General features: G+C 48.3%; 2 protein-coding genes and 1 non-coding gene across 7 annotated transcripts in view; 1 reads left to right on the forward strand and 2 right to left on the reverse strand.

Moving 5' to 3' along the window:
• Positions 1–94: 94 nt before the first annotated feature.
• NXF1 (nuclear RNA export factor 1) lies at positions 95–12563 on the reverse strand. 2 transcript variants are annotated; one of them, XM_070457500.1, is made up of 21 exons: positions 12312–12563; positions 7684–7867; positions 7311–7470; positions 6515–6598; positions 6316–6420; positions 6112–6192; positions 5948–6017; positions 5710–5798; positions 5477–5584; positions 5209–5318; positions 3368–3404; positions 2809–2877; positions 2650–2705; positions 2445–2552; positions 2270–2328; positions 2052–2167; positions 1883–1925; positions 1213–1285; positions 720–902; positions 527–587; positions 95–415 (listed from the first exon to the last, which is right to left on the reverse strand). In XM_070457500.1, exons 1-21 carry the CDS (start codon positions 12346–12348, stop codon positions 377–379), a joined length of 1872 nt encoding a protein of 623 aa, XP_070313601.1. In that variant the 5' UTR covers positions 12349–12563; the 3' UTR covers positions 95–376. The 2 variants fall into 2 exon arrangements, with proteins under 2 accessions (XP_070313601.1, XP_020755236.1); XM_020899577.2 differs by lacking the exon at positions 12312–12563 and adding an exon at positions 11114–11264.
• A 105-nt stretch (positions 12564–12668) lies between these two features.
• The window catches only part of STX5 (syntaxin 5), a 29540-nt gene continuing 24329 nt past the window's right edge, over positions 12669–17879 (reverse strand). For all 4 annotated transcript variants that reach the window (XM_070457507.1, XM_070457510.1, XM_020899587.2 and 1 more), the window contains exon 11: positions 12669–13418. In XM_070457507.1, the coding sequence (XP_070313608.1) occupies positions 13259–13418 (160 nt within the window). In that variant the 3' untranslated portion in view covers positions 12669–13258. The remainder of the gene's footprint in view (positions 13419–17879) is intronic.
• LOC139031941 (U6 spliceosomal RNA) lies at positions 15215–15321 on the forward strand. Its single transcript, XR_011484490.1, has one exon. It is a non-coding gene; the product is annotated as a U6 spliceosomal RNA (small nuclear RNA).

Here is a 17879-nt window from a genome sequence, read left to right on the forward strand (position 1 = left end):
CGCCCCACCACCAGAGTCCTTTCGCCCCATCCCTCGGTCCCGCCCACGCCTGTGAAGGGTAAGGCTAAAATAACTCAGCAGCTGAGACACCAAATACAATACCATTCTTTATCTTAAAAAGTAGGGAGGATCCTGGGGTTAAGTACACAAAGCACCTAAGTCCTTAGGGTATTTTAGTGTCAGTTCTACAAAGTAAGCTTTGGCTTCCTGGCACCAGGGAGGCTCAATCTTCTGGAGGCTTCCAGAAGGCAGGTGAGGAGAAGGATCCAGCAGCCCTCCCTCCTCGGTCACAGTCACAGGGCGGCCTCGGGCCGGAGAGGAGACATCAGTACGTCTGGGGACTATTTACAGGGTTCTTCTGGGGCACGACTATGGATCATTTCATGAATGCCACTTCTGGGATCTCGCCCTTGGCCTTAAAGAAACATAAAAAGGTCAGTAGAGCCAGGTGGTCCATGCCGTTCCCCAAGCCTACCTGACCCTCTTGAAGGCCTGAAGCTCTTTGCCACCTATTTTCAAATCTTACCTTGAGATGAGTAAAGGCCTGGGCAGATCTGGTGTAGTCCCAGTTGTTGTCCTGAAGGCACCTGGAGCAGGGGAAGAACAGGCACCTCCATTACAACTACTAAGTTTTGGCTTTAAAAATTTTAGGGGCACTTATTTTTCACCACCAGCACTACCTGAGTTTACCCCATTTCCTACACACGCTCAGTACTCACTTCTGAGACCACTCAAGGTTCATGCCAGACTGGGTCGAGAATGCCTGCAGCATTTCCTGCTGCTCTGGGGAGAGGGTGGGCACGGGGCTGGAGGAAGGTGTGGGTGCAGGCATGGCAAAGGCTCTCTGGACCTCATCAGCACTGGCATTCCGCACAAACAGCTCATCGTTGACAATGCACAACCTTGGAGACAAAAAGCACCTTAGACAGCTGGACAGACAGAAGATAACCTCATCCTCCCAACATCATTTCTATTCTCACTTGACACTCAGAATCTTTCAATACCCACAAGGTTCCTTTATCATTTACCCCCTTTCCCATGGATTCCACATATGGGATTATCTACCAAACAGACTGGAATTATACATTCTTCCCCAGCCCTCATTTACCTACCTTCACAACAGACTTAGGTAGTGAATATTGTTAAACCACTTTGCCACAGTAGCAGTCATGCATTAGGACTGGGACCCAATGTGGTAAGTCAGACACTCACCCTGAATTGCTGGCAGGAACAGCAACGAACGTTCGGGTAAAGGCTCGCAAGGAGTCCCGAGACTTTCCATCCACTGCAATGATAACAATGGTGATGACCCGTCAGTCATTCATGCTTTATGTTTTCAAACAGCTTCTCAAAAATCATAAGTCTGATTTGATACAGAGAACCCTAAGCAGGCCAAACAGGGGTGACTCTGTGTGCACAGATGGGCAGAGCAGGCAGGAACTGTCAGAGGTTAGAGAGGACAATAGTAACACTTTTATCCCACTAGTTATTTATTTGTATCTGTGGGCCAGGCCCTGTGTCAGGCACTTTGTAAATCACTTTACTTACTCCCCAAACATGTAATGAAATGCCTATTATGAATCCCTTTCTTTTACAAGTAGTCAGGTTCAGAGGTAATATAAATTGCTCACAGACACAAGAGGACCAAGGTTGGGGATGGAAGCTCAGAACTGTCTGCCTCCAAAGTCTGTGTCCTTCTAATCATCAGGCTGTTCCCATAGCCCAGACAGGAAAGACAGGTGAGGACAGGCTTGGGGGCAGAATGGGAGAAGGTGGTCAGGGAAGAAGAGAAGAGAAGGGAGCTGGGAAGTTGAGAGTGCTCAGAACGACTAGCTGGGACAGGAAGACCACTCCACAAACTCAGGACTCCAAAGATACTTACCTTCTTTGAAGACTCCATTGACAGAGAAACACAGCAATGTGCTCTGAAAGAGAAGCAGCAACATCAGTTACCATGCAGGCTCCCAGCAAAGCCCAAGTCCCTCCTTGCCTCCTAAGGACTGCCCCTTCCCCAAATCCACGCTTCTGTCAAGGAAGAAATAAGTGCTTACTGTCTGCGCACTTATGTCTACCACGAAGGAATTGATGTCATGCTGAGTTTTGGGCAACTCGTTGAGGAAGGCCACCACGTTGAGACGTGTGTGCTTCAGCAGTCGGAACCGCAGGGCTGTGGGAGGAGAAGCCGAGGTTAGGAGCTGCCACACACTGAGCCCAGACTGTCTCCTTCCCAACCTTCTCCCAACCTGTTTGGCTCACGTCACACACTTACTAGGGTCTTTAAGCTTCTTTACATTCCTGCTGTCCTTGAAGTACTCAGCCAAGTTGCTTCTGGGGGAATAAGAAGAAAAAGAGGCAGTGGTCAGAGCAGTGGCGATGCCACATGTGCCGGCCAGTGCCTGCTGAGCAAGTCTGGTCCTGGGCAGGTCCTGGGATGTGCTACTCACCGGGCAGGGTTCTGGGGGGTGAAAGGAATGCTCAGGGAGCAGCAGGCTCCGTCATGGTAGGCGTCCAGGAGCCGCTGTCGGTCTCCCGAGTCATACACCGCGTAGTACCTGTGGCAAACCAGAGGGGAGGGCTGAGTTCCACAAGTTGGATCCACAAAGGGGCTAGCCCACTGCACCCCAGCCTCAGGACACCCAAGATACTTACTGCTGCAAGAAGTGCAGGACCAGATTCTTCAGGGTCTCTGTTCCAAAGTAGCTTCCCTGGAATCAAACAGACTCCAATCAAACAGGACCATGGTACCAGGACTCTCCTCCCAACATGAGTTCTAGCTCTGTGCCCCCCAGATGCCATCCCACCACTTACCTTGCAAGGTGGTAACGTCGTGGGGGCTTCAACATCAAAGGCAATTGGTGGGGGTAACTCATGGCCATCCTGCAGAAAGGAAGTGAAAGACGATGATGTGAAAGAAGGCTAGATGAGGGACTTCCCTGGCAGTCCAGGGCTAAGGCTCCCCACTCCCAATGCAGGGGCTTGGGTTCAATCCCTGGTCAGGGAACTAGATCCCACATGCTGTAACTAGGAGTTGGTGGGCCGCAACTAAGACCCAGCAGAGCCAAATAAATTTTTTTTTTTTAAAGGCTGGATGAGTAATTAGATGGGAGAAGTAAGAGTAAAAGGGTCAGAGATCAAGTAAGAGAAAGAAATGGAAAGAGGTCTATGAATCCTGATAGATGCAACTATCATCCACAGGCATTTTTCTAGGAAGAAGGATTATAACCTTTGTTAATATATATATGAAATCTTTGTTATATTATTAAAGGGCTCCATATCCCCAAATTAGTGATTGTATAAAGGCACGTTAGGCAAGACTCTGAGGGTGGCTATGCTCCTCAGAAGAGAATGAAAAGAATTAGGTACTCACCAGTCGTAGTAGTTTCGGAAATCGCTCTCGAACGGCGCTGTCAAGAACGGGACATAAGTAAGTAATGTTTCAGAGCCACTGTGCCTCCTGGGCTGCTCTAGGAGCAAAAACACCCGTGCCCGAGGGACAGCCCAGCCCATCCTCCTTTGCTCTCACTCTTCCCCAGCCTCTGAGCTCCAGGAAAAATAACCCCACTCCCCACCTCGTCTGGGGCATCCAAAAATCACTGCCTTGAAGGACGACACTCTCTGCCTGACTCCGAGCACTGCAGGAGCAGCGCTCCCAGCCCAGGCATTAAGCCAGGACCTCTTCTCCGTCCTTGACCCCCTTACCTTCCACCTACTCACCTGTGCAGCCCCGGGAGGAGGGAATGGGGTGGGAGCCCAAGGCTCCGCTGCCTCAACAGGTATCCATCACTTCTGCCAGGTCTGGCCGTGGCCAAGACCAGAACACACCACAGAAATGGCACAGGATGTTGGGGCAGGGAGACGAGCAAGGCTCAGGAAGAGGAGAGGCCAAGGAGGAAGAGAGGGGAGAGGAGAGAGAAAAGGAAGGAGAGGCGGGGGCAAAGAAGACATGGGGGAGATTCAGGCGACAAAGAGAGAAAGGAAAGAGAAAGCAAAGACAAAGCAACAGCACGACACGGTGGAGAGTCATTTAGAAAGACCAGGGAGGACAAAGGGCCAGAGGCACCCGACACAGCCATCTCTTTCGGCTCCCTTCTCCCTATGGTCCAAGGAGGAAGTGAGAAACCATCTTTGCTGTGGTGAGAGGGCAGCTGCTATTGGCCAGGTGTCTGTCTGCTACCTGGGTCCCGATCTGAGCTGGGCGTGGGCAGCAAAGCAGCCATGGGGGCAGGAGATCTCCCTCCGAAGGGGTGAGGGTTCAGGCCCCTGCAAAGTTGGGGGGGTGAGGGTCTGTGCCCCACCACTGTTGGCCCCCAAGTTCTCTCCTGATGGCCCCTCTGCGACTGTGCCTGTCTTAGGTTGTTCCTTCCCTGAGGAATCTTACCCGTCTCTGGCTAACCAGCCATCCTCCGGGGCCAAGCAGGGTGATGTGAGGTGTGCGAGTGAGGGAGGGGCAGCGCCCCCAGAGAGGGTCAGTTCTCTGTCTCCTGGATAGCCTACGCCCCCGTGGCCTCCACGCCCAGCACCTGCCTTGGGATTCCCTCGCCTGCTGGCGGGGCCCCGGCTCTGGTCACGTGTCTTAGGGAACCCAGGTTTCTCCTCCAGGGAGGGCCCAGCTCACAGCCTTGGGCAAGAGCGACAGAGTGCATGGCACAGCCACCAGGAGACCTCAACCTCAGCATGGGCAGGAAAACCAAGGCAGTAACCTTGGGCAAAGTGATTGTGAGAACAGAGCCCCTCTTGGCAACAGGGCAAGAGGGGCTGTCACAGACAGAGGAGGGAAGGCCCATCAGCAGGAAGTCCCAGGGAGGGAGGGCTTCCCCTGCCCAGGGGTTACCAGGCTCTTGGCTCAAAGCAACTCCACGTATGGGGATGTAATATGCAAGACACCCCCTGGTCATGATAGAGAAAGGGAGATGCTCTTCTTGAAACAAAAGGGGAGGGAGAGTCTAGAGAAGGCTGTGTTCAGGAAGGAAGGAGAAAGGCCACAGTACCAGCAGACAGGCAGTCAGCTGAGAAGAAAGGAAAAGAGGCCTGGGCCAAAGCTAGGGGTCACGGGCAGACAAAATGGAGGAACACGCGATCCTCCCCAAGGACAGGTGGTTCCAGCTGAGGGCTGCACATCTCCTGCAGACAGGCAGTGATCAGGGTGCATCCACTCAGCCTCCCAGGGGGTGAAGGTCCCCAGGAGGGGAGATAAAGCTTGTAACTGACCTGATGTAGGTGGACTGGTCTCGGAAGGTGTCACACAGGGTGTTTCCGTCAAGCCAGAGCTCTTCCAGCTTCAGCCCTTTGATCTTGTCCAACTCCCGCTCAGACTTCAGCTGCAAAGGCAGGAAAGACATGTTCGTAAAGACAGCCAGCTAGATCCCCCCACCCCCACCCTCATCTCTTAAATGCCCTCCCTGCCTCTTGCTGCCATGAACAAGCTCTCTCCACCTCTGCCCACCCTATCCAAACACAACCCGGCTCTCAAACTCACCTCATTTCCAGAGAGATTTAGGGTCTTTAGATTGGGTGCTTTCTGCACAATGCTGGACAAGTCATCCAGCCGGTAGAGCTTGTTGTTGCTCAAGTTCAAGGACAATAGCTGTGGGGAGAGGAGAAATTTAGAGGAATCACCACCAGCCAGGGGATGAGAAACAAACCTGCCTCCCGACCCCATCCTACGAACCCGACCCTGCTTCCTCCCACCTAGTGGGACAAAGGCCTCACCTCAGGGATGTTCTCCTCGATGATTCGCAGGGTGGCTGCCATGCAGCTTCTTCGGTTCAGGACAACATCAATGTTCTGGGCCACTAAATCTGCAGGAAGCAAAGGGAAGTCTGAGAGGGCCTGCCCAGGCCAGTATGCCCACCACAGCACCCTCAGATTTCCCCTGCTGACAGATCCCCCCCTGTCTCCACCAATCTAAGAATGGGTGAGGCAGAATCAACCTGTATCCGACCTGTACCTGGGTCTGAACGGAGGCCCTTGAGGTCAAGTGCTTGCTGGGAGCCATCATATCGTTTGCTCATGATCAGCTGCAGAGGAAGACAGAGGGTTCAGTGGTCACTGGAGTTGTTGGGGGGTGGGGTGGGGAAGGGGGAACCCCTAAGACTCAGGTGCTGGCCTCACCTTTAGCTGCTCTACTTGTTCTGGCTTCAGTTCATTTTGCACAGAATGGGGTGGAGAAGAGGAGTTGATGATGATAGATATCTGCAGGGGAAACACACATGGACAGGGTGAACTCCAGGAAGGCCTGAGCCTCAGGACCAAGACCCAGTCTATGCCCTGAGCACCAGTCCCCACCCCCAACCAAACCAGGCCCTTCATACTCACCCTGCGGTTCTCCCGATCCAAAATCTTATAGTTAACAGCCTTCAGTGCAGAGGCAGTACTGGCGTCCTCCACAAAAAACTGGGCCCGTGTGTTTTCATAGTGAAACTGCAAGACGAGGGAACAAGGGCATTAGACCTGGAGCTCAGCTGGGACCTCCACCCTCCCTGGTGTGCAGTCAGCCACTCTGGCCTTCTCGTACCTCAATGGGAGTAAAAGGGACACTGCACTTGCTCTGAATCACACTCAGGAGCCATGACTTGTCATATTTCCTGCCGTAAGGGATCTAGATGAGAGAAAGAGAAGAGACAGGAAGAACATGTCACTAAATGAACAGCAGACCCCTCCAGTGCTCCTTTCAGCACATCTGCCAAGCTCTAAAAGACTTTCTGGAGAAATCGTCAATTTAAAAGTTTTCTGGGGGGAAAAAAAAAGTTTTCTGGGAACTCCCTGCTGCTTCAGTGGTTAGGACTCCCGAGTTTCCACTGCTGGGAATTCAATCCCTGGTCGGAGAACTAAGATCCCACAGGTTGCACAGTGAAGCCAAAAAAATTAAGAGTATTCTACTCAAGCCAAATATGAACTCCTTAACCCCCTTTCTGTCCATTTATAATTATTCCTCAAAGGATGCAAATGTTTGATTCTACAAGTTCTAAGACATCATTTATAACCTACCTGCCTTTCAGAGAACTCAAGGGTCCTCCGCTCCACACTCAGCTCCTCACATCTGAAGGAGCTCTCCCACCCGCCAACCACAATTATCACACTTCCCTTTCATGGCCTTCCCATCCTGCTGCCCCCCTTCTTTTCTGAAGCTGCTCATAGATGATCTAAGATATTGATTCTTAGCAGCAAAAATGGTTCCCTGATTGTGGAGTAAACAGCTGATTTTGTAATATGAGAGGTAAACACTTTAACTCTGAGCCCAGCCCCCTAGCTCCCCTGCTCCATGTAGCTCCAAGATACTCACTGTAAAAAAAAAAAAAAAAGATACTCACTGTAATCTTAAACCAGTTCTTGGACGTCCCATCCTGGCTGGTGCCAGCCCCTCCCCTCTCTGCAGCAGTCCGATCTCTCCGCAGGGGCAGAGTAACATGAATTCGAGTGCGCTCGTTCCAGTTATCACCCCGACGGTTGGGTCGTGCAGCATAGGGGGTGCTGTGGGGGAGGAGAGAATAAAACATTCACAGAGGTTAGGAATGTCTTCTCAAAGATCTTCCTGCACTGTTATCAGGACCACAGCCATCAACTACCAGTAAGCTGGTCCTGGCATTTTTCTCCCTTCCAGGTGGGAAGAGAAATGACATGGGCAGTAAGGGCCACATAAATGAGGGGGCTGCGAAATTCAAACCAGACCAACTGGTTACTTACTATCGTACTCGGGGAGCATCCTGGACATCGCTCATCGCCACATCTCTATCGTCGTCCTCCAGGCGAGATGACCGAACGCTGGAGCCCCCTCTTCCAGACCTCCGGTTCCCCTCGCCAGACTTCCAACGGAAAGGGCCCCGGCCTTTCTTTCTTCTTTGAGGGAAACTAACTCGATCATCGTGCTCTGGGTTTGGAAACAGAACAAAAATTAGAAAATACATCACTTGAGGGACTTCACTGGTGGTCCAGTGGCTAAGACTCCCCGCTCCCCACACAGAGGACCCCGAGTCTGACCCGTGGTCAGGGAACTGGATTCCACATGCCTTGACTAAGAGTTCGCATGCCACAATTAAAAAAAAAAAAAAAAGATCCCTTGTGCCACAGCTAAGACCTGGTGCAGCCAAATAAATATTCGAATATTTAAAAAAGAAGAGAAGAAAATACACCACTGGCTCAGCTACCTTGCTTGGCAATCACACTATCCAGCACCCTGCACTATCAGATGAGATACACAGTCACCACAGAGGCCACCTCTGTGCAAACTCCTCTGCCTGTCCAGGGAAAGAACCCTCTCTGTGGGGTGGCAACATCAGTGACTGGAAAACTGTGTGACGTCTTTTTAGAAAAGTGAAGCAGAAACTGGAACTAGAGAAAGGAGAAGGAGAATGTGGAAGTGAGTGTCTCAAGTGCAACTGGATAAAACTCAGACTCCTGAGAGTCACCTGAAGTCTGCTTTTCTCAACCTTCCAAATCTACTTAATCCCACTCAAAAAAATCTTTTTAACTTTTTATTTTACATTGGAGTATAACTGATTAATAGTATTGTGTTAGTTTCAGGTGTATAACAAAGTGATTCAGTTATACCTATACATGTATCTATTCTTTTTCAGATTCTTTTCCCAAATAGATTGTTAATGGAATACTGAGCAGCATTCCCTGTGCTATACAGTAGGTCCTTGTTGGTTATTCATTTTAAACATAGCAGTGTGTACATGTCCATCCCAAACTCCCAATCTGTCCCTTCCCTACCCACCTCTCCCTGGTAACCATAAATTCATTCTCTAAGACTACCCCTACTCAAAATTTGATCACATCTTGAAAAGCTGATCACAATGATTACATCAGCTTTCAGTAAACAATAGTTCTTTTGCCTGTAAAGCACAAATGTCAGTTACAAATACAACCAATTTAAAGGCTTCTTTTAAGTCTTGTTCTCCCCTCAAAAAACTGAAACTAGAACTACCATATGATCCTGCAAATCCACTCCAATTATACATCCAGAAAAAAACAAAAAGTACTAATCAAAAAAGATACATGCATAAATGAGAAAGTTGGGATTAACATTTACACACTACTATATCTGAAATAGATAATCAACAAGGACCTACTGTATAGCACAGGGAACTCTACCCAGTACTCTGTAATAACCTCCATGAGAAAAGAATCTGAAAAACAATAGATATCTGTATACCCGAATCACTTTGCTGTACACCTGAAAGTAATGCAACACTGTAAATCAACTATACTCCAATATAAAAGTGTTTTTTTTTAAAGCATCAAAACTAACAAAACAGGAAGAATACATATGAGCTTCACTTGTTTTCAGGTCAATAAAAAAAGATACCTGCATCTCATTGTTCATAGCAACACTGTTTACAGTGAGCAAGATATGGAAGCCACCCAAATGTCCATCAAGGGACTAATGGATAAAGAAGATGCGGTGGACACACATACACACACACACAACGAAATACTACTCAGCCATAAAAAAGAATGAAATCTTGCCACTGCAACAAGAATGGACTTGGAGGTTATTATACTTAGTGAAATAAGTCAGACAGAAAAAGACAAATGTTGTATGATATCACATATGTAAAAACTAAAACGAATATATTTAGCAAAACAGAAACAGACTCACAGATATAGATAACAAACTCGCGGTTATCAGTGGGGAGAGGGAAAGCAGGAGGGGCAAGATAAGGTTATGGGATTAAGAGATACCAACTACTCGGTATAAAATGGATAGGCAACAATGATATATTATTGCATGGGGAGTGACAGCCATTATTTTGTAATAACTTTCAATGGAGTATAATCTATAATAATACTGAATCACTATGTTCACTTTCATGTCATACCTGAAAACATAATGTTGTAAATCAACCGTACTAAAAAACTGCCACTCTGAAGTAAATGTTGAAGTGCGAGTGACCCAAGTGTAACTGGACACAACTCACTCTCCAAAAAGTCACCTGAAGTCTGCTGTCTGCCCACCCACATCCACTTAACCCCAAGTGACCTCTCTCAAATCCAGGGAAGCCAATCACGATGATTACATTAACTTCCAGTAATCAATACTCCTTCTGCCTATAGAGGACAAACATCAATTACAAATATGATTAATCTAATGGTTTCTTTTATAAATCTTATTCTCAAACTCTGAAGTTCAGGGAGTGAACTCTTAGTTTCCTTGGTCAGAAATGCCTCTTAACTCAGGAGACAACTCCTGAATTCAGGTTCTAGTGGCAGTTAGGGTGCTTCACCAAGGGTCCTTGAATGTTCTCCAGGAATATGTTCCTCTCAGACTTGATGTGTAGAAATGGTTTCTTAAAAAGAGACCTACGATTCTCCCCAAAGGTCTAATGCATAGTACTCCTCAAACACTGAATCTCATGAAATGACCCTAGGGAAAAAATAAACCACTAGAAGGTGCAGTTAACATTTATTGAGAATTAACATGTATTGAGAAGTTTATCCGATATCAGGCGCTCAACACACACGATCTTGTTTCATAAACACACACACACACACACACACTTAGGAGAAAGGTACTGTTTCTATCCTCCTTAAGGGGGTGGAAAATCAGGCCTGAGTGTTTAACTCACACAAGATTGGCATGGCCAACTCAAAATTGAAACCTTGGCTGTTGTGTGCTCCTAACCACTACTCTGGACCTAAACCCAATGTAATGTTCTGGCTAGAACACTGAGTTAAAGTGTAGGTCTAAAATATTAAGCCAAAGCTGAGGACGGTGGGGGAGGGGGCAAGACCGACTGGATGCATGGTAGAAAATAGGGCACCGGCAGCCCAAGAACAGGGCACTGACTCACATTAGTATAGCCGCCAAACTGAACTGACAGGCATCCACCACCCACAAAGTTCAAAGGAATCCAGTCACCCCACCGCCGAGCCACCCGCTTCGAGCCGCAGGTGCTCACAACGCCAGGATTCTGGGGTCAACGAGCCGGGCACCCACCCTCGAGTTCAGCCAGGGCCCGGACTGCCTCGCCCCGGGCCCGCGCCACCCATCGCCGTCCCCCGCGGACACCCAGCCCCTCGCGGCCTCCCGCCCCGGCGCTGCGGCCTAGGCCGGCGCTGCCCAGCGAGGCTCCAGATCGCCCCTCTCTCCGGCTCAAGGACCAGCACTGACCGTTGTATGACTTCCCCTCGTCCGCCATGGCACAGCTAGAGGCAGGGGCGGGCTGCGTCGCGGGCCGCTACCTAGCCAAACGTACGAATGCCAAGGCGCTCCAGGCCGAAGTGCTCCTACGCCGGCTACCACCGCATTTATAAGGAGACCGCGTCGCGCGCTGCCGACGTCCCACGATGATAGGCGGAGCCACTGGGAGACGCGCGTGCGCATTCGACCAGCAGAGACACTGGGGCGGGGCTTGGGGCCGACGCCCCGCCCGGTACTGATTAGTTTACTGATCCCTCAGATTAGTACTCGCACCTGCCCCCTGCTTGCATCGTAGGCAGCACCTCCAAGGTTGGCGCTGAAGCAGAGATGGCCATTGCACCCCAGAACTCAAACAGAAAAAGGGAAGGAGGGCCACATGAAGGGCTTCTGAGGAACGGGAGAGCAGTGCCTTGGAGTGACCGCTCCAAGACCCGTAGGAGGATCCAGCCTGGGCTTAAGTCTCAGCTCAGCCCTCTGCCTTCTACAGATATATGCCTTGCTTTCCTCGCCTATAAAATGAAATAGAAAACTAAAAGGTAAGCTCCAAGAGAGCAAGGAGTTGACTAATTCATGGCTTTTTTTTTTTTCTCCAGCGCCTGGCTCAGTACCATACCTAGCACGTACCAGGAACTCAGCAATTATTATGAAATAAATTTCCAATCTATGCAACGACCCCCCCCCCCCAATAGTTGCTGAGTCAAATGAGAAAAACTGCATTTGTCAGGCTGTGATCGTCTTCACAGATCGCCCCACCCACCATCGATGTGCTGTGCTTAAACCCACATCGTGTGTCAACTAAACAGTTAAGATGCAAGCAAAAGCACCCCCTGAAAAAGGGGAGAGGAAATACTAAAATGCCAGGGCTAAGAAAGGCCAGGGCTCTTCTAGATAACTACCGCCCCCGCCCCGAAGGTACTACAGCCAGCCCAGTGTGATTGTTGTCACTACAGCTTGAGCTTCCTTGGGGGTGTATGAAATGGGGGTACTCCAGGGACCTCAGAATGATGTGGCTGTGGGTCCTGGTCAGGACTGACAAGCATATTGACTTTCCTGGAGGGTAGGTATTCCAGGCGGATCTCTACTTCATTCTCCTGTGACTGGCTTGGATTTGGTGAGGGGCTTCAAGGGGACCAAAAGCCTCAGGTGGAGCTGGGAACAAATTCTTCACCTTTCACTCCTGGCAGCAGGCAGAACCCCTGCTTCATCCAGCCCAAGGAAAATGGTGGGACTGGAGGATGCAGATGAAACAGGTCAATACTTCTGGAGATGGTCCTGGAAGTTACCACTAATCAGAGACCCACTCTGGGATCGTGTACCCGGCTTTGAAGGGAATCTTCCATGATAATTAAGTACTGCTGCACTCGGTTATGCCTGCTGGAAGCAGCTGTGTACATGGAGCCCAAAGCCTGGCACCTGAGGGTCATCAGTCCAGCCCTTTCAGTTGTCATATTGGGCAGCAGGCTCCCTCCATTTCTGCCTAGGCCCTTCTTCGGCGCTCCCACCCAGAAAATGACGACATGGCTAGTGAGGCTGACAGTCTTGCTGTAATTGGGAGAAAACGGGCTGCAGCACGTTTGGCAGATTGAGAGTCACCTGCAGCCAGAGTTGGGGTTGTGCAGGCCGCCGAGGGGCTCAGGGCCCCCTGCCTCATGTGGTAAAGAGAGGAGGAAGAGGTCAAATTCTAACCCAAATGGGAAAGTTGGTCCCTGGGGCAGTTTCACTTCCTCTCCTCGCTCTCAGGAAGGTGGGGAAAGGCATCATCTCCCCTTGCTGCCAAAGTTCCCTTTGCGACAGGCTGGGGAGGGTTTATAAAAATCTCCTGGTGAGACAATCTCCCCGACGAGCCCCTCAGTTGGCCTCTGCTCCTTTCCAGCCACTTCACAGCAGAGTCCAAATCCAGAACCGTGAGTGTTTCATGGGCTGGAGGGTGGTGAGGGGAGGGCTGGGTGGCCAGAGGCAAGGAGTGGGGGACCGAGGGCAGTGGTCATTCTTAGCAGTTCCAAGGAAACAGGGCCCTTCTCCCAAGCACCCTGCACAGGCTCAGTGGCAGCTCTGGCCACCTGCCCTCCCAGAAGGGTTCCAAACCCCCACGGAGTGCCTCAGAGTGGACAGGGTTCAGGCAAGGAAGACCACAAAGATGATGAAGAAGACAATGAGGATGAGGAAGATTTTGACCATGAGCCACCGGTTGGAGGTGACCGACTGGAAGTACTTGAGGATCTCTGAGTGGGCGGCCTCCACATCCAGCTGGGCTCCCAGCACATTCTCGTCAATCCTGAGGATAGGTTCGGGAGGAGGGGAAAGAGAAAGATGCTGGATTAAAAAGAATGCTGTTGAACTGTATTTTTTATGTATGTATATATTCTTGCCTGAAAAATCCCTTGGATAGAGGAGCTTGGAGGGCTATAGTCCATGGGTCCCACAGAGTCAGACACAACTGAAGTAGTTCAGCATGAACACATAGAGGAAAAAGCTCTGCAAGGGTGATATAAACAAGTCTTGGCTCTGCAACTTATTAGCTAATGAACCTAAGCCACACATTTAACCTCATGTCTCATTTTCCTCAACTGCAAAGGAAGAAAAAATGAGGATGACACAAATCCTAGGTTTGCTATCAGGCTTAAATGAGTTATATAAAGTGCCCAACCCATACTAAGAGAATCCAAAATGTCTACATATTGTAATTTTTTGCTAATCGGTATTTACTAATTTTTGTCTAACGAACAGTCTGTGCTCAGTTGTGTCCAACTCTTTGTGACCCCATGGACTGAAGCCAGCCAGTCTCCTCTGTCCAAGGGATTTTCCAGGCAGCAATACTGGAGCCGGTTGCCATTTCCTTCTCCACGGGATGTCCCCAACCCAGGACTTGAACCTGTATCTCTTGTGCCTCCTGCATGGACAGGCAATAGGGCCACCTGGGAAGCCTCTAATAGACAGTACTGATTTGTAATAAGGGGGAAAAGGTCACAGAAAATCATGGTCAGGAAACCCTCATTCTGAGTGAGAAAGGAAGAACTTGATATGGACAGAAAGTCAAGGGATGAGAAAGCCCCCTATATTAGAAGACGTCTCTCAGGGTATAGAGAAGTCCTCAGAAGAATGGCAATCTCGTGAGACACTGCTGAGGAAAATCAACCATTTCCCAGCTACTCGGCATACACAATCCTAAAAGCCAAATATAAACCCTGGTCTTTGCAAAGGGAGTCGCTGGGAGCAGGGACGTTGGAGCGGTGAGGTCAGGAAAGCTGGTGGGGCCTGGTAATCGAGGAAGAAAGGGAGAGGGAAGGCTGGGCCAGTGGCTGCAAGCCCATGGTCCTGGTGAGGTGGTCAGGAGTATGACAACCTAATCTCTGTCCAAATACAGAAGCCTGGATTCTACATGACTGCCTATTTATGTCAGGGAGGCTAAAGTATTAGGTTCCCTAGTTTTTGGTATAATTACATTTCTCAGTGTGGATGCACTTGTCATCTCCTACCCAATAAAGCTCATTTATATTGGCAATTATAATGGCTTCACTTAACAAAAATGGAAGAACAATGAATGCAATCTGGCATATATAAGATTTTAAATGGGAGTCCGTGAATGAAAACTAGCACAAAGGAAGAAGTTACTATCACTCAATAGTAATTTTAAAGAGAGGAAGTTCCTTCTTTATGGAAGAATATAAACTAATTAACATAGAAGGAATGAGCAAATTAGAAAATGACCATTTTGCCACACACACTCTCCAACGAATCAGGCAAGGATCACCAGGGAGCCAATAAAGAGATAACCTCATCAAGTGCCTCCTGATGTGATCACCTACACAGTGGCCAAAAGTACTGAACTCAAACATAGGGACAAACAGTGCACAGTGTCACTCCACTGATGTCTGACAGTCACCACCTTGAACAAGAGACCAAACAAGGTATCACCAATAAAGAGAGAACCTCATCAGGTGTCTACTGATATGACTGCCTACAGGGATGGTCGAAACTACTGAACTTAAATTTAATCAGAGGGACAAACATCAAACAAAACATGTGTATGACTTTGTATAAGAGGTACTGGTCTCTTAAAAAAAAAAAGTAGTGCTCGCTTCGGCAGCACATATACTAAAATTGGAACGATACAGAGAAGATTAGCATGGCCCCTGCGCAAGGATGACACGCAAATTCGTGAAGCGTTCCATATTTAAAAAAAAAAAAAGTAAATTATCACACACACTAAAAAAGGCAGACTAAAGAGACACAACAATTGAATGTATGTATGTTGTCTAAATCTTAAATTGAAAGGAAAAGGTTAAATTTTTTTCGAAGATTTGGGGAAATTTGAGTATAGATTGATTATTGGGTTGTGCTGGAGAAGTGTTCAATTTCTTAGGTTTGATAATGGTATGGTGGCTGTTCAGGAGAAATACCTATTCTTGGTAGATGCTTGCTGAAGTATCTGGGGATAACACATGATGTTTGCACCTACTTGTTTGTTTTTTTTTTTACATGCACACAGCCTTGTTTGTCTATTTATTTATTGTCTTTATTTATTTTTAAATATTTATTTGGCTGCACCAGGTCCTAGTTGCAGCATGTGGGATCTAGTTCCAGCATGTGGGATCTAGTTCCCTGACAAGGGATTTGAACCCAGGTCCCCTGCACTGGGAATGCAGAGTCTTAGCCACTGGACCACCAGGGAAGTCCCTATTTATTTTTAATTGGAGCATAATTACAGTGTTGTGGTGGTTTCTGCTGTATATCAACATGAATCAACCAAAGATATACATATGTCCCCTTGTTCTTGAACTTCCCTCTGGTCCCCGACCCTGCACCTACTTATAAATGATTCAGGAAAAAAAAAAGGTGAGAGGAAGTAAACGTGATAAAAAGTCAACAGTTGGTGCATCTAGGTAAATCTTTATAGATGTTGCTTCTGCCATCCTCCCAACTTTTCTATTGTTTGAAAATTTTTAATCTACAAGTTGGAGGGAAAAGGAAAATGATCGAGTAACACAAGGAACTCTAGATCAGTAGCATTTTTTATACCTTAGTAAAAATAAGAATCACCTGTTGAGCATCTCAAAAATGCAAGTTTTTTTTTTTTTTCTGGCAGTGCTGAGTAGCTTTTGCGATCTCAGTTCCCCATGCAGGGATCAAACTTTATTTATTTCACAGCAGTGAAAGCACCAAGTCTTAATCACTGAACCACCAGGAAATTCCTCAAAAATGCAAATTCTGGAAATTCCCTGGTAGTCCAGTGGTTAGGACTCAAGGGCTTTCACTGCTAAGGTTGGATCTCTGGTAAGGGAATAAGATCCCAGAACCTGAGCAGCAAAGCCAGGGGGCAGAAAAAAGGCAAATTCTTAGGTCTCACATTCTAGGGTGGGGCCCAGGAGACTACAGGTAGAGAAAGTGAAAATCAGTTGTGTCCCACTCTTCGACTCCATGGACTATACAGTCCATGGAATTCTCCAGGCCAGAATACTGGAGTGGGTATCCTTTCCCTTCATCAGGGGATCTTCCCAACCCAAGGATCGAACCCAGGACTCCCGCATTGCAGGCAGACTCTCTACTAGCTGAGCCACAAGGGAAGCCCAAGAATACTGAAGTGGGTATTCAGATCAGCTATCCCTTCTCTAGCTGATCTTCCCTACCAAGGAATCAAACTGGGTCTCCTTCAAGAAATCTGGAATAAATCAGTGGTTTCTCAGGAGAGTGCTAAAATCCAGATCCACTGGCATTTGCAGGAAGCAAACACAAGAGTATCTGTGTCTATTGTAAAAATACCATCCTTTTTGAATTTCAATTTCTTGTTCATATGGTTGCCCACAAATTTTCTCTCCCTTGTTATTTTACTTTTATGTTTCAATCTACTCCCGGATTGCTTCTGAGCCACTCAACTGAACCTGCTGGCACTGATCCAGTTAATTCAAGCCCTCTGATGCAAGTAACACCTGAGGATCCTTAATTTACATTTCTTTCTCAGTGGCACCAAGACATAACCACTCCTTCCTCCCTAAAATTCTTTCCACCTCAGCTTCTAAGGACACATTTCTTTGCTTTTTTCTCTCATCTCCCTAAAACTTCAGTCTCTTGGACAGATTCTTGCCTTCCCCAGGTACACCTGGAGTCCATGGGGATCTATTAGGGCCTTATTCTCACTTTGCCCACTGTCCCTGGGTGGTCTCATTTACCTCCATGGTTTCACCAAGAAGCTGCTGACTCCTACGTCCTTTATCTCTAGCTTAGCCCTCTCTTGGCTGTCCCTTGAAGTGTGAGCTCGCTCGAGATGTCCGGAACAAATATCTCTCTCTGCACCCAGCACCGGTTCACCGCCTCCTGTGTTCTCTCCCCACCCCCAGATCCAAGAGGACTAGCTCACAGCAGCAACAACTAATGTTTGCTAAACCAATGAACAAATAACTACTAACACTGAAAAATACCTGTGATACTCTTTCAAGGAAGATTAGTTGTCAAGGTGTATATATACTGTAATTCTATTTTTGTTTGTCTATAAAAGGCTTTCAGGGACTTCCCTGGGGGTCCAGTGGCTAAGAATCCATCTTCCAGGGGGTTCCCTGATGGTCCAGTGGTTAGAACTCTGTGCTGTTAGTGCCAAGGACCCTGGTTCTATCACTGGTCAGGAAACTAAGATCCCACATGCTCCGGGCTGGAGACCTGGATTCAGTCCCTGGGACAGGAAGATCCCCTGGAGGAGGGAATGACAACCCACTCCAGTATTCTGCCTGGAGAATTCCATGGA

The sequence above is a fragment of the Odocoileus virginianus genome, chromosome 28 (genome assembly GCF_023699985.2).
Source record: "Odocoileus virginianus isolate 20LAN1187 ecotype Illinois chromosome 28, Ovbor_1.2, whole genome shotgun sequence".
In the NCBI taxonomy this organism is placed as follows: Eukaryota; Metazoa; Chordata; class Mammalia; order Artiodactyla; family Cervidae; genus Odocoileus; species Odocoileus virginianus.

What these genes read in the sequence shown, in the direction of transcription:
- NXF1 (XM_070457500.1), bottom strand. Translation starts at nt 12,348, where the DNA reads ATGAAGCAGGGGTTCTGCCTGCTGCCAGGAGTGAAAG. An exon ending in AACAAGTAGAGCAGCTAAAG is followed by an intron (nt 6,018 to 6,111) that starts GTGAGGCCAGCA and finishes CTTCCTCTGCAG; the next exon opens with CTGATCATGAGCAAACGATA. An exon ending in CAATGGAGTCTTCAAAGAAG is followed by an intron (nt 1,286 to 1,882) that starts GTAAGTATCTTT and finishes TTATCATTGCAG; the next exon opens with TGGATGGAAAGTCTCGGGAC.